At 41.1% G+C, this 13457-nt stretch overlaps 1 protein-coding gene across 2 annotated transcripts in view; it reads right to left on the reverse strand.

The window, feature by feature from the left end:
- The window catches only part of opcml (opioid binding protein/cell adhesion molecule-like), a 267544-nt gene that overhangs the window by 65798 nt on the left and 188289 nt on the right, over positions 1–13457 (reverse strand). For both annotated transcript variants that reach the window (XM_034550263.1, XM_034550262.1), the window contains one exon: positions 12618–12853. In XM_034550263.1, the coding sequence (XP_034406154.1) occupies positions 12618–12853 (236 nt within the window). The remainder of the gene's footprint in view (positions 1–12617; positions 12854–13457) is intronic.

Raw genomic sequence — 13457 nt, forward strand, 5'->3', positions numbered from 1 at the left:
TATTACACAAGCAAGGCTTACAGGCCTTACTCTCCAATTTCAGTTATCCTAATGTTGTGGAATATTTCAAATGCCTCATTACTTGCATTTTGCACTAAAGGGAGAAGCCTCTCTCTACTCTGTAATGAGCTCTGAAGCTTATTAGAACAGCGTGCATTGAACTGAACGGACCGATGCTTTCTCTTCTTCTTCCTTTTATGGCAGAGAAAAACACAGCACCACATCATTACACTTGATGAAACTAAAGAGGATAATCCTGCAGTCTGTCTCGGGTATTTTATAATTTAATTGAATTACTCTTCCAACGCATCACGGTGCACTGGCATTCCGTTCAGGAGATGCCATATATTGTCAAAATCTCAAATGGGTGTCCTAGAACGGACATATGATTAAAAAAGGTTTCCCACTGGTGTGCTGTCCACGCAGAGGCTGCCCACGGCCTGGACCCATGTAGGCAATGTGTTGCAGCACTGTTGATGAGGCTGAACCCAATAACACAGTGTCCATTCAGCTCCTTCATCCTAACTTGAAGTGCAAGCCATATACAGTATTAGTTTGGTCAAAAGTACCAGAACTCTTTGGACCTTTAGAATCATAACTGTCGAACATCTAGAAAAAGAAATCTTAATAATTAGTATTCTTTATTCAAAACGATGACGCAATCCTCAAGCAGTTTCTTTGAGCTCTCTATCCAGCTGCATCAACAGTTCATCATGCGCATTACGACACTAAAAATACAATAAACTGTACAAACACTATACTGTACGTGGCATGCATCATACTTTATATTGCAAGGCCTCAATTTGTAGATGTGTGTGTGTGTGTGTGTGTGTGTGTGCGGTATAGAGGTCTTTCTTCGTTTTTCTTTTGGTACATGAAACACATCTCCAACTCAAGCTGCTCGTGTGGCCAACTGGTTCAAGAAGGACAAAGGGTTGGTAATAGACCCCGCTCCATTCATCTGGATTCCCACTCTTATCTTATTTATTGCAAAGAAACTGCACGACAATGTTCACAATCTGTCAAAATGGACCTAGGTTACAGTGACTCTCAGAACCTTTTCTAGCCTGTATTGTACCGCCAATGGCTGCCTGCGTAGTACCCATTCACTACTTGTAACCGGCCCCGATCAGTAGGGGCCGTTAGTGACAATGCAGCTGAGTGCATCTACGACCCCGAGCCGCTACTCGTCAGGGGGTGGAAACCGTTGGCACAATGCTCACGTAACTACCGTACACACACATATTTTATTTTGCTTGTTTGTACATATGTAATCTTATGTTTTTAGGTTTGTTTCATAACATCTGCCTCTTGGCTAACTCTGGCACATTTACAGAAATGTTTATATTAATGTGCACTGTCCCTTATCAAATACATTTTTTAAAACACTACGGCCGCACGAAAATGATCCGCGCTCGAAATCGGCTTAGCTTTGCGTTTGGTGTGAACACAGCAGAGACAGTGCCAGACTTTAATTTATTGTTCAGCTTGTGGGAAACATGTTCTTCCATTTGATTTTCACATTTTAAATTGGTCTCTTCAATATTTTAGAATCCACTGAGGCATATCCCTGAAGTTTTGACTGTTTGAGGTATGTATGTTAGACCACCAGGTCTCATGGACTCAGTACAAGATCTGTAGCAGCAGTGCACGTCAGACCACAAACACAAAGATAACTTTGCACCGCATTACGAAACATGTGTTTATTGTCACCTGTTGGGCTTTTCTTTTCACTGTATATGCAGTTTATTTCTGATTCCTGCATATCATTACATATGCACGGTTATTTGGCACAGAGAAGAGAGGTACTGTTCACTCTCTGTTCCATTCTGTCAACCCGCGGCTGATGGGGCCCTTCCATGAATGTCATGAATAAATTACATGTACACCAATCAATAACCAATATTAACACCACTTATTCCATAATTGTCTGTCCTACAGCGCATAGAAAGTTTGTCCAGGTATTGCTTTTTAATGACGTACATCCTAAACTTTCCTGTTTGTTGTAACAAGTCAGGAGCTGGCACCAAAACCTTCGGGTTAATGTCATGGCGAGCTTCAGGTCACAAGCCATCTATAGACATTCATCAGCTTCTCCATGAAATCATCAATGCACAGCATGTATCTGCATTGTTTTTACCCGTTAAAACCAAGCGGCATGTTATTACTGGGAATTCCGTCTCAGGAAATGTGGTGGAGCCATGCAGAGATGGACACAAAGGAAGCCTTCCTGGTGTGTCCGTGTGCTAAATGACACACATTTCCCTACAACTAAAGCATCAAAAGGTTCTCAGCCCAACAAAGTCCACCTTCCACCAAAGGGATTCTTCCCTGTAAGCTGCTGAAACCCAGACCAGTCCAGTCTTCCTTCAAAGGGGATTCCATAGAACTATCATGCGTGATATGAGCATGAGCCCAAGGAGCTTACTGGACATAGAGGGGCCGCTACAGTCAGTGAGTAGGCCTACTGTATAGCGTCAGTCCCACCTTTAACCTAATGGAATGATCTGGACTGGTAGGATCAGACCATGTGGATTATGAGCCCAGTCCGGTCCTGTTCAGAACAACAATGGGCATACGAGACATGAAGTGGAGTTCCAAACATGAAGAAATGTCAGAAAATGTTTGAATACTTTTTTCACAAAAAGAAAAGCATATTGGGTGCATATGCACTTCTTCTATTAAGCTAATGGTGAGGCTGATTTGTATCAAGATGTGCAAGTATCAACAAGATGAGATGTGAGATAAGTGTGTGTGAAAAAAATGCATTCCATAAATTCTATGGAGTGAAGCCACGATTGAGTAAATTAATATTTTAATTTCATCAGCATTAAAGTGATTCTGCTGATATTGCTGTAGTATTTTACAGTCAGGCAATGGAAATGCTTTTAGAAATAAATACACATACAGTGATTTAGTTACCATTTTTCTTTTTTTTTTACATTTTATATCTGAAGAAGCTTGCATTAGTTATAATCCATGACTAAGGCATTCCAGTAAACTGTATGAATAGTATCGTATTGTTTATGCCTTTTGGTTTTAATTGTAAATATTAATTGTGGGCAGAGACGAGCAAATTCAGCAGAGTTATTGTTGTGAGAGCTTCATAAATATTTCTTGCTGTCGAGTTGATGTTACTCTGGTTTGAGTGAAATGCGCTTGATTTATCTCTGTTAGAAGGAACACTAATCCCCTATATAACATATATATATATATATATATATAATCTCATTTGTACAAGGGATGCTAGCTAAAATGGTAAATGGACCTGTAATTCTAGAAATCTTTTCTAGTCTTCCAAAAACTCAAACCACTTTAACACTACATTACATCATTCACACATTCATACACTGATGGGAGGAGCTAAGGTTCCACCTGCCAATCAGGAGTAACTAACATTCATACACTAATGGGAGGAGCTATGGTTCCACCTGCCAATCAGGAGTAACTAACATGCATACACTTATGGGAGGAGCTAAGGTTCCACCTGCCAATCAGGAGTAACTAACATTCATACACATGCATACACTGATGGGAGGAGCTAAGGTTCCACCTGCCAATCAGGAGTAACTAACATTCATACACATGCATACACTGATGGGAGGAGCTAAGTAACTAACATTTAGACACAGCTACGGGAGACATTTGGGGTTGAGTGTCTTGCCCAAGGACACATCGACATGGACTAGTGGAGCGATATATTTCATCATTTATCAGCACGGTGTTAGAATGGTAAAAAGCGTGCACTAACGTCTGACCTATAGGAAGTATCTGCCATTCAGCACTGCCCAGTTCTACATGCTGGTAATCCTCACACCTATACTGCATTACTACCTGGTCACAAACCTCACAATCAACTATAATACCCATCATAACACGGTATAATCAGACCATAACAAATATAGACAGACAACCAATGAGGTTGTACCATTGTCAGATATTGGAAGAACACAATATGTTCCGCTTTCCAAGTGGTATAAGTTATCCCATCTTAAAGTTTATTTTGAAATGCATACAGAGTCATGCTCCTTCCCTGCTTGATTCATTTGTTTCAAGACACCAGTACAGTCAACACACAGGCCTCAATAAACAGTAACTGTTGCAGAGCATTGCAGGAAAGTCAAAATACACATTGTAAATATGAGTTTATGGTTCCAATCGTTAGTTTCAAGTCTTCAATACAGTATGGTGTTCATTTAGTAAATTCCAAGTCAAATAGACCATAAAACAGGGTATGCTTTAGGGTGGGACTACAAGGTGATTGACAGGTTGCAACCACAGCGTTGTCTAGACATCCCAGTGGAGAATTCCACAGGTCAGTACAACTAAAGGATAGATGATTAAAGTGGACACTTGCCTTCGCCTTTTTTCTAGAGCCTGTACAATTAAACAATTGATTCCATGACAAAGTACTGACACCCTTGAAAAAAACAACAGCAGCATACTGAACAGTTAGTTATCCAGTTCATTAATGGAAGTCCCAAACTGGGAGCCCCCATGACCAGTGGCATGCTGAGGCGACGCCCAGGTGATTCCCCAGTCTGTGTCGAGGAGCGAAGGCTCAAGAACTCCGTTCAACTGTCTCCACTGATCGCTGTCGACTGAGGCCGAAAGATCACGACTGGCACCAGTGACCTGTGAGTTTTCCCAAAGCAGCTACAAGTGTTCCTTGTAACCATGGTGCAAAAATCAAGCTGTTGCACCGAAAGGATTTTAATTCAACAAATCCATAACTTCATTATCATCACTAATTATAGTATTGTATATCTTGAATTATCTGACTGTGAGTTATTATCGGCAATAAAAATCTCATCATCTCGACTAAAAGTGCAGTGATGCTCTGCTGTTACAACTGAGACAAAGTTTGGGATATTTACTGTTTCTTAACAATGATGATCCATCTTCTAATCAAAAAACGACTTCACTTTCCACTTGTGCTGAAGACAAGACCCCAAACTAAAGGCAGCATGGCGATGCACTGAGCTCAGTGCAAATAATGATCTTCTTTCTGCGCTGACTACTCCATATACTTTGTGTATTTATTACAAATTCCAAAGCATGACTTCCTGTGGAAGCGTGCTGTTTTTTCTGCACAAGGCCCACGTATCCCAGTGGCCCTGCTGTTCTGGTTCTTGTAGACGCACCACACGACTTGCACCATGCGGAATACTGATCGGAGACAATTCATTGCATTCCTCTCAGCAACTCTCAGACCCTGATGTATCTGATTTACCTTTTTAAAAAGATGTGCATCATAGACGGTAGCAGCCAGATCCGCCACTCTCAGCAGGAACATGTTATTGTGCATTAAGCATGACTAATCTGCAGCCGCACTTATAATAACTCCAACATGGCACTTTTATTTAGCGAGACATTGATCCATTTAATAACTGTTGCAATGCAGTTTAGTGAGGTATTCCTTTTAAATGACAGGCACATGATGCCTGCACTTGACATGTGCTGCTACAAATAGAGAGCTGGATTCTGAGAGTAAACAGGAGGGACCACTGAGCCCAAGGGAGGCTGAAACAATACACAAAGACATGAATGCTCCTCTTCAGTAATGAATCTATGGATGCAGTCTGTTGTGTAGATTTACTTTATGTCAAATGAGTGCACTCATCAAATGTTGACTTCTATTCATACATCTATTTATTCAACTGAATTGTTGATATTTGATGGATTATCTGCTATTATCTTTTAGTTGCTGCTGTTTTTTCTTCTAAAAATGAACTACAGAAATGCATGTGCAATGTGCTACAACTGCATTTTGTTATGCAACACTGTGTTGCATAATGACGTCAGATTAATCTTGTATCCTTAAATACGTTTAGAAGTATATTTAGACTCGACTGGTGCAAAAATGTTGGGAGGGTTGAACAATAACGGACACATCGACATCACATATGACATGTATGTTTTGAAGCTAACTGAGGGCGTACACATTTTCCACAGCAGCTTGTATGACTATGTAAAATAGTATTGCGTTTACCACAACACAGCCTGCAGTTGTCTGTGTGTAGACACACAAGTGATTGCTGGGCCAGGCTGCGGGCACGGCACCGCTATGGCCTCAGGGTTGAACACATTGGGACCATAGCATTTTGAAGCGTGCGTGCCTGGAGCCACAATGCACAGACATCTCTGGTACATCCTGGAAACACACAACAACATACCTGGAAATGAAGCAAAACCTCCATTTTGTCCTTTAGTCAAACACCTTTTCGCAGTATTTGATGAGAACCTAAACATCTCCACGCTACCTGACCTGCATGTGAGTAAACTGTCAGATATCACACACGGGTACAGACCTTCTTTTTGCTACAATGCTACGATTGCAAAGCCCTGAGCGAGTCCATCTGTCTCCAACAGTATCAGCTGCTTTCATACTTCCAGATCTACAACTGAAGGGGAAATGCCGGCTCCTTCTCTAGCGGCCGGCTCTGCTTCTCGTCATGAAAAGCTTGACAGCCCGACACAGAGCAGACAGCACTGGGGTCCGCCGTGAAGATGAACGCTCGTTTAGGCTTCAGAATCGGACAAAAACTGAATGCGACATTTACTTACTGCAGTTCAGCCTTTGCTAATATTTTAATGTTCTATATGTAATATTCAGAGCATTAATATAGCAACAAACACCTATTATCTATGTAAATTTATAAAGCAGTAAGGTCTACTTGAGCATGAGTATGAAGTCACTTTCTCCCTTTGTGTGTTGGAATTAGAGCTCCGTGCTTTGTTTTCATAGCACGGACATGCATGCGAGTCCTCGTGTATTGCCGCATTCACATGGAATCATACAGATGGCAAACCGGATATTCAGTTAGTATGGACAGAAAAATTAGGAGAGGTTGATAGAAAATGCCGACAACAGTAACGGTAGATAGCATTGTCGTCCTGAGTTCAAATGTATGACTTATTGTCATCCTCAACGATGGAATTCAAAACCCGATGTTATGAAGCTTGTGTCAGTTTGCAGTGGAATATTAAAAGAAAGCTAAATGTTATAGTTTAATGTTTTACTAGAATAATTACATACAATAGTAGATAACAAATCCTTTCTAATACTTTTTCATCACATGTTCACCATTGCAACATATCATCATGTGGGTTATGTCTTTCATTCTGTTGGACCGTTCGCTGTCCAGAAGGTGTTGTCCGTCTACCGTCTGCCGGATTCCATGTGACTGCCATTGGTAGCCCCCAATGTATCACTTTGGATAGCATGTGATGTTTACTGAACGGCGATCATTGTGGCTAAATGTGGCAGTATAATGACACAATGAAGTAGCCACCATGAGCTAGCGGCCTCACCAGAACATGAACAGGAAGCTGCAGTGGCGAGACCTGTGTGAGTGGCGTGGACTTTTCATTTGTTAGCGGAAGACTACGAAAAAACGTTAGTTGCTTTACGTCAAAAGCTACAGAGAGCAAAGCAGGACCAGCTTCTTCTAAGTGTCCAAGCTCAAGATGCAGTTGCACTGAACAACAAGCTGTTGCTGTGGTGATTCTGGAGGAGTCAATAGGAGGAAAACAGCCAGGCTCTTAAGCTCATTTTAGAAACAGGACCAAAGTCCTTAAAGTTGTTATTAGAGTGTAACTTGATAACTTGACGTCGATGCAAAGTCCTTGGCGGCTTCTCTGCCACTTTCAGTCCTTGGGATACATACACGATGCATTAAGGAGCACTCCAAGATAATATCCGTTCTTGTAGTTGGGCTTAACTGCAGTCAGTCCACTCCCTGTGTGCAGTCACTATGGAGGCAGATGCCCTATTCCTGAGGGTATCAGCTGACAAGGTCACCGGGCTGATTGATGTTACTCCGGAGTCCTTCTCTGTGTGCAGGTTCAACACTAAAGGCCCCACTAGCATCCCCCAGGGACTGTCTGATCTGTCTTTGCCAAAAAGGTGGCAGTATGTATTCTATTCATTCATTTGTACCTCCAGGGTTTGACATGAATCAGAGCCCCCCCCCCCCCACACACACACACAAAACGGGTTCACAACGCAGAACTAAATAAAGTTTAACAAGTGGCAGCAATTGTATGCTGACTGTGTATTCATGTTGTGTACTGGCATGTGTGTAATCAAGCCAAAGCAGCATTGCACCGCTGTGTGGTCCTAAACCAGTGCCAGAGTAGGAGAAACACTGCACCATGCCTGTCTCTCTAGCCAAATAAACAGCAGGGCTGCCTACATAAATATATCAAAGTCTCCATGGCAACTATAATTATGTATTACAGTTGTATACAGAGGCCATACAGAAACACAACAGGCAGTATGAAAGAATTATTAAACAAGGCCTCTCCGTCTTCACCCGTCCGCCCCTCTCCACCATGAAATGTCAGAAAAGCAAAGTAACAAGAACGTGTCGGCAGATCAGTGACAACGTGTTCTTGTGTTGTGCAGAAATCCTATTTCTTTCTGCCCGAGAAGACTCAATCTCAAACCCCATCCAGAGGAGATTCTAATCATGAAAGAGATTTTACATATTACGGATTTGCTTTTGTATTAACAACATCTATATGTACATGATATATATATGAATATGTTATTATTATATAAATATATTATATATATATATATTATATATATGTATACAATATGTATATTATAATATATCATATATATATATATATATATATATATATGTATTATAATATTAATATAAATATATGCTATTCACATTTACGTAGGGCAAACTCCTTGACATGTTGATGTTTCTTGGGTCAACAAGGCAACACTACATGGCCTCTGTAATTACGGACTTCAATGGATCGGTTAATCTTAGTTGATGTTTTTTTCTATTAAATATAAAGTGTCAGGCCTTCCATGTGTCAGAAGACTGAGAACAAGCATTATGGACTTCCTAACGACTGTTATTAATTCTTCTTCATGCTTTGGATATCAATACACGTTTCCTCTGAAAGTGGAATGTAGAAACATTGCAGTGGCCTGGCAAAGTTTCCACAGCAGTAATATACGGTTAGGGGTCCCTGGAACTCACTTGCAATTGTTATTTCTGCTTCATTATCACTTAGTTAAGTACATACTCAGTATGCATGAAGTCTGGGAGCCTATTGCACGGCCATGGTCCATTCTCTCTGAAGGTAGATATGATTATTATTTGAGTTGCAAGACATAGTTGTTGCGTGGTGGTGCAAGTGGTTGTTATTATTAACACTATTAGCCTTGTTGATTGACTTTGCTTCCATGAAATCTTAACCCCTGAATGCTTGAAACAGATATGTCATAGTTAAAATGTTCTGTCATTTGTTGAATATTGACAAAAGGCAAAGTGAATGCATTATTTAGCTATTATAATCTGCAACTATAATGTGTCATTAATTTAGATTACGTGGCCACAGCAGAAGTTTGAGGAATAAAGGTATTAATCAAGAATGAACTGTTAACACAGGTGATAATTAATTAACATGTCCAGCAGGGAGGCACATTTAATGAAATGTGCCTCCCTGCTGGACACGGAGAGCTGTGGCAGAAGTGGGTTTGTGGTTGACAGCTGCCAGCCTCCTTAGCTGTGACATAAAGAGCACCACCATCAGTGTTCTGTTGGCGTCGGACCCTGTGGCTGCTCTTTAGTTTCTAGGAGGAGCTCTCAGAATCCAGGCGGTTGGGTCGTTCAAGGTCGGGGAAAAGGGACAGATAGAAATCCATGGGAATGTATAATTGGAGACGCGTCTGTGCGAGAATATGCTTTGTCTATTGTCTGATTAAAAGCATGGCCTGATGTTAATGAGATACCATCGTGAATTATACAGTGTGAAAAATACTCAATGTTAATTATGACTGCATGAAAGAGAGTTTTTTTTGTCTATTTTCTGAAGATCATATAAACAAGATAAAGATAAGATAAAATGTGCCAGTTCTCAATGTCAAAAGAAAAATGTGAAACATGAAATATCCCCAAAGAAAGTCTTTCCTTGATGCATCATATTGTCTTTGTGATTCTACAAGACGACGACTTCATAGGTTTTGATTATATGTCACTCTAATGGCGTCGGTGCTAATTGTTTGTGGAACCTGATTTGGAGGAAATTGATTTAATCATTAAAGAAAACCAAAGTCTCAACGCCGATAGTTGGTTCAGATGAACTTTGTAATGAAACTTAGCCAGGACACATTTCAACATACTGTGCCCTTAATCAATATCTATCAGCAATCTAAAATTAAATCGAGATTGAATCCAGTTTCATCACCAGCTCTATTGCTCACTGAAATCTACCTAATCACCATCCTAAAACAGGAGGGAGGATTTCTGAGTTCATTTGACTGAAGACTGGAGCTGGTCAAACCCAGACGAGGACAGCTGTCTGGGTTTCAGAGGTGGGGGACATCCACATGGCATTGGATCGCCATATTTGTAACACAAGAACGACAAATATCCATCTCTTGTTATATAAACTATTAATATTGTACAAATACAAATTCAACTTTTTGGTAACAATTGCTTTTATAGTGCACTAGACGGTGCTGAGTTTTCTTCTGGGGCCGTATGGTGGAAGGATTGGCAGGAAGTTAGTCAAAACAAAGATGAAGTTATCGAAGAAGAAAATCTGCAATGCGCCGTCCAAAAGGGAAGACGGGGCAGAAGGACATGGATGTGACAGCTGCAATGAGTGTCGTATGAAAATACAATACGATAGGAATGCTACAAACAGAAGGGTTACCTCACAGGCCACCAGCCAAAGATGGTTCACCTCACAGGCCACACATCAGGAACCCGGGTTCTCAGAGGAGAAGAACACCTCCACACATCAGGAACCCGGGTTCTCAGAGGAGAAGAACACCTCCACACATCAGGAACCCGGGTTCTCAGAGGAGAAGAACACCTCCACACATCAGGAACCCGGGTTCTCAGAGGAGAAGAACACCTCCACACATCAGGAACCCGGGTTCTCAGAGGAGAAGAACACCTCCACACATCAGGAACCCGGGTTCTCAGAGGAGAAGAACACCTCCACACATCAGGAACCCGGGTTCTCAGAGGAGAAGAACACCTCCACACATCAGGAACCCGGGTTGAGAGACAAGGGGCTGCTGAGGCTGTGACCCTTCAGGTAAACAAGCATATTCATATAAATGGTCTAATGTATTCTGACCCACTGAAACAAAATGCTCTGCTCTACCAATAGTCAAGTCATTGTTGAGGTACTTGTAGTGTACTTTACTTGAATATTTCCATTATATTCTCCTCTACGATATTTCAGAGGGAAGTATTGTACTTGTTCTACTCTTTTACATTCTACATTTATTTCACAACTTGTCTTACTGTAGTTTGCAAATTGAGATTATCAAGACAACATACAAATCAACTGATGACTGATGATGTACAATTACAGATTGCACTACACAGCAGTATGCAAAGTGGTTGAAATGAGCTCCACCTCTACCAGCTGCAACATCAAAGTGATGAACACATTAATGCATCACTTTGAATCCAGATGACTCTAAATAATGGCTTATTCTGCATGATGAATACTTTTACCTTGGGGACTTTATTTTAATTTCCGCGAGTAAAGTTTTGAATGCAGGACTTTTACTTGAAGGAAGGAAGGAGTATTTCTGGACTGTGATATCGGTACTTTTATTTAGGTACAAGATCTGACTACCTCTTCCACCACTGTCCTGCTTCACCAAAGAGTGCTTGGCCAGACTTACAGTGACGTTGAAGGTGCTGAAAAGATGGCAGGAGGCCACACCACTGGCTCTCAGAGAAGACTCCCTGAGCTGGTGGAAAACACATGAGACTCCTTTCTACCTTCTGTTTCATGGATCGTGGAGGTCTGGATCGTGGTCCATGCTACGCTCATTATATGAATAATTTCTGTCATATTCATTGAATGTGTTGTAACTTTGTAACTCTGTTCATTCTGTACACATGACATATATTCTTCTGTCCATCCGGGGAGAGGGATCCTCCTCTGTTGCTCTACAGAAGGTTTCTTCACTTTTTTCCCTTTGAAGGTTTTTTTCTATTATTTGGGAGTTATTCCTGATCCGATGTGAGGTCAAAGGTCAGGGATGTCGTATGTTGACTTAAATGAGAAAGTCTGTCCTTTCCTGGCCACGCTGCCCAAAGACACCTCTGCAGTGCAGGTACCATTCATCATTCCTTCACTGTGCAAACCATTTCATTTACTGTTAAATTCCCCAGTTGGTACAAGTAGCATTGTTAAAATATCTGTTATAGTCCAGTAGTCCACACAGGCTTGCATCCAGTTAAGTTGGTTAAGTTCAGTTCGTCAGGTGCATGATGCAACATTCGGTAGGTTTTTATGTTTGTGTTTTATCTGTTTGTATAATAATCCCATTCTACTGCAATAAAAATGACTGAAGTCAGATTACCACATTAAAAAAAACGTTAACTAATTAGACAAAATAGATGTTGATTGAAATGTGCAGTTGAATACATTAAATCCATTGAATATGTCGCAAATGGATAATATAGCAATACTCGGCATATCGCATAATGTGTCAAATCACGATGAGATGAATCATTTACAATTAGCCATCTGTAAGAAAAGAAAAGGAAAACCAGCATCCTGATCCGGACCCCGTTTGATACCTTTGGTTATTAATGCCGACTGGATCTTACCTTGAACGATGAGATGCACTTTAGTGGACTTTGGCTTCTTGTTGGTGAGGATGGAGCAGACGTAGGGCCCTTCGTCGTGGACGTCAACATTCTGGATCTTGATGCTGTACTCTGTGACTGCTGTGTTTTCCATCAGGATGACGCGGGGGTCCAGAGACCACTTCTCACTTCCTGCGAAGAGGATGGTGGTGCGATTGAGCCACGCCACTCGTGAGACTTTGCTGTCCACGTTGCATCTGGGAGGACACAAAAGCACGTCAGAGATTTAGGCTTCCAGAACGATGCTTTTGTCGATGTCAAAAATAAGCCGAGCATTGAGAAAGAACCAAAGCAGTGAATTATGCAGCCGGACAGCTGAACAGTGAGCTCATGCTAAAGCTCAGTAAAGCCAAGAAGAGCTGCAGATTCGGCAGATCGTTCTCACCAGAGACCACTTTCACGTTCTCCGTTCACACATTAGTATCATACAAATATTGGTTATAGCTCCTTTTAAAAAATTGCCAGATATTATTTTAAATATTGCACACGTAAAAGTGGGTTTTAGAAGCAAGACTTTTAATTTAAATGGAATAATCTCGAAGAATAGAAAGGTCATGTCTCAATTTCAAAATAAAACCAAATGGTGATGAGGAAGAAAGCTTTGAGAAGTTGTAATCATCAGACAATTGCATCGGTGACTTGTTTATGACACATCCCTCGTCCTTTAGATCACATCCGACATGAGAGGTCTCTTTCATGATGCACACATGTGACTCCACATCAGAATGTGACACGCAGTACCAGGGATCCAGCTGACAAAAAGATCTCAGACCCCAAAAAGATTAAACGGGCAACAAGTTA

Source organism: Cyclopterus lumpus, chromosome 14 (genome assembly GCF_009769545.1).
Source record: "Cyclopterus lumpus isolate fCycLum1 chromosome 14, fCycLum1.pri, whole genome shotgun sequence".
Classification (NCBI taxonomy): domain Eukaryota; kingdom Metazoa; phylum Chordata; class Actinopteri; order Perciformes; family Cyclopteridae; genus Cyclopterus; species Cyclopterus lumpus.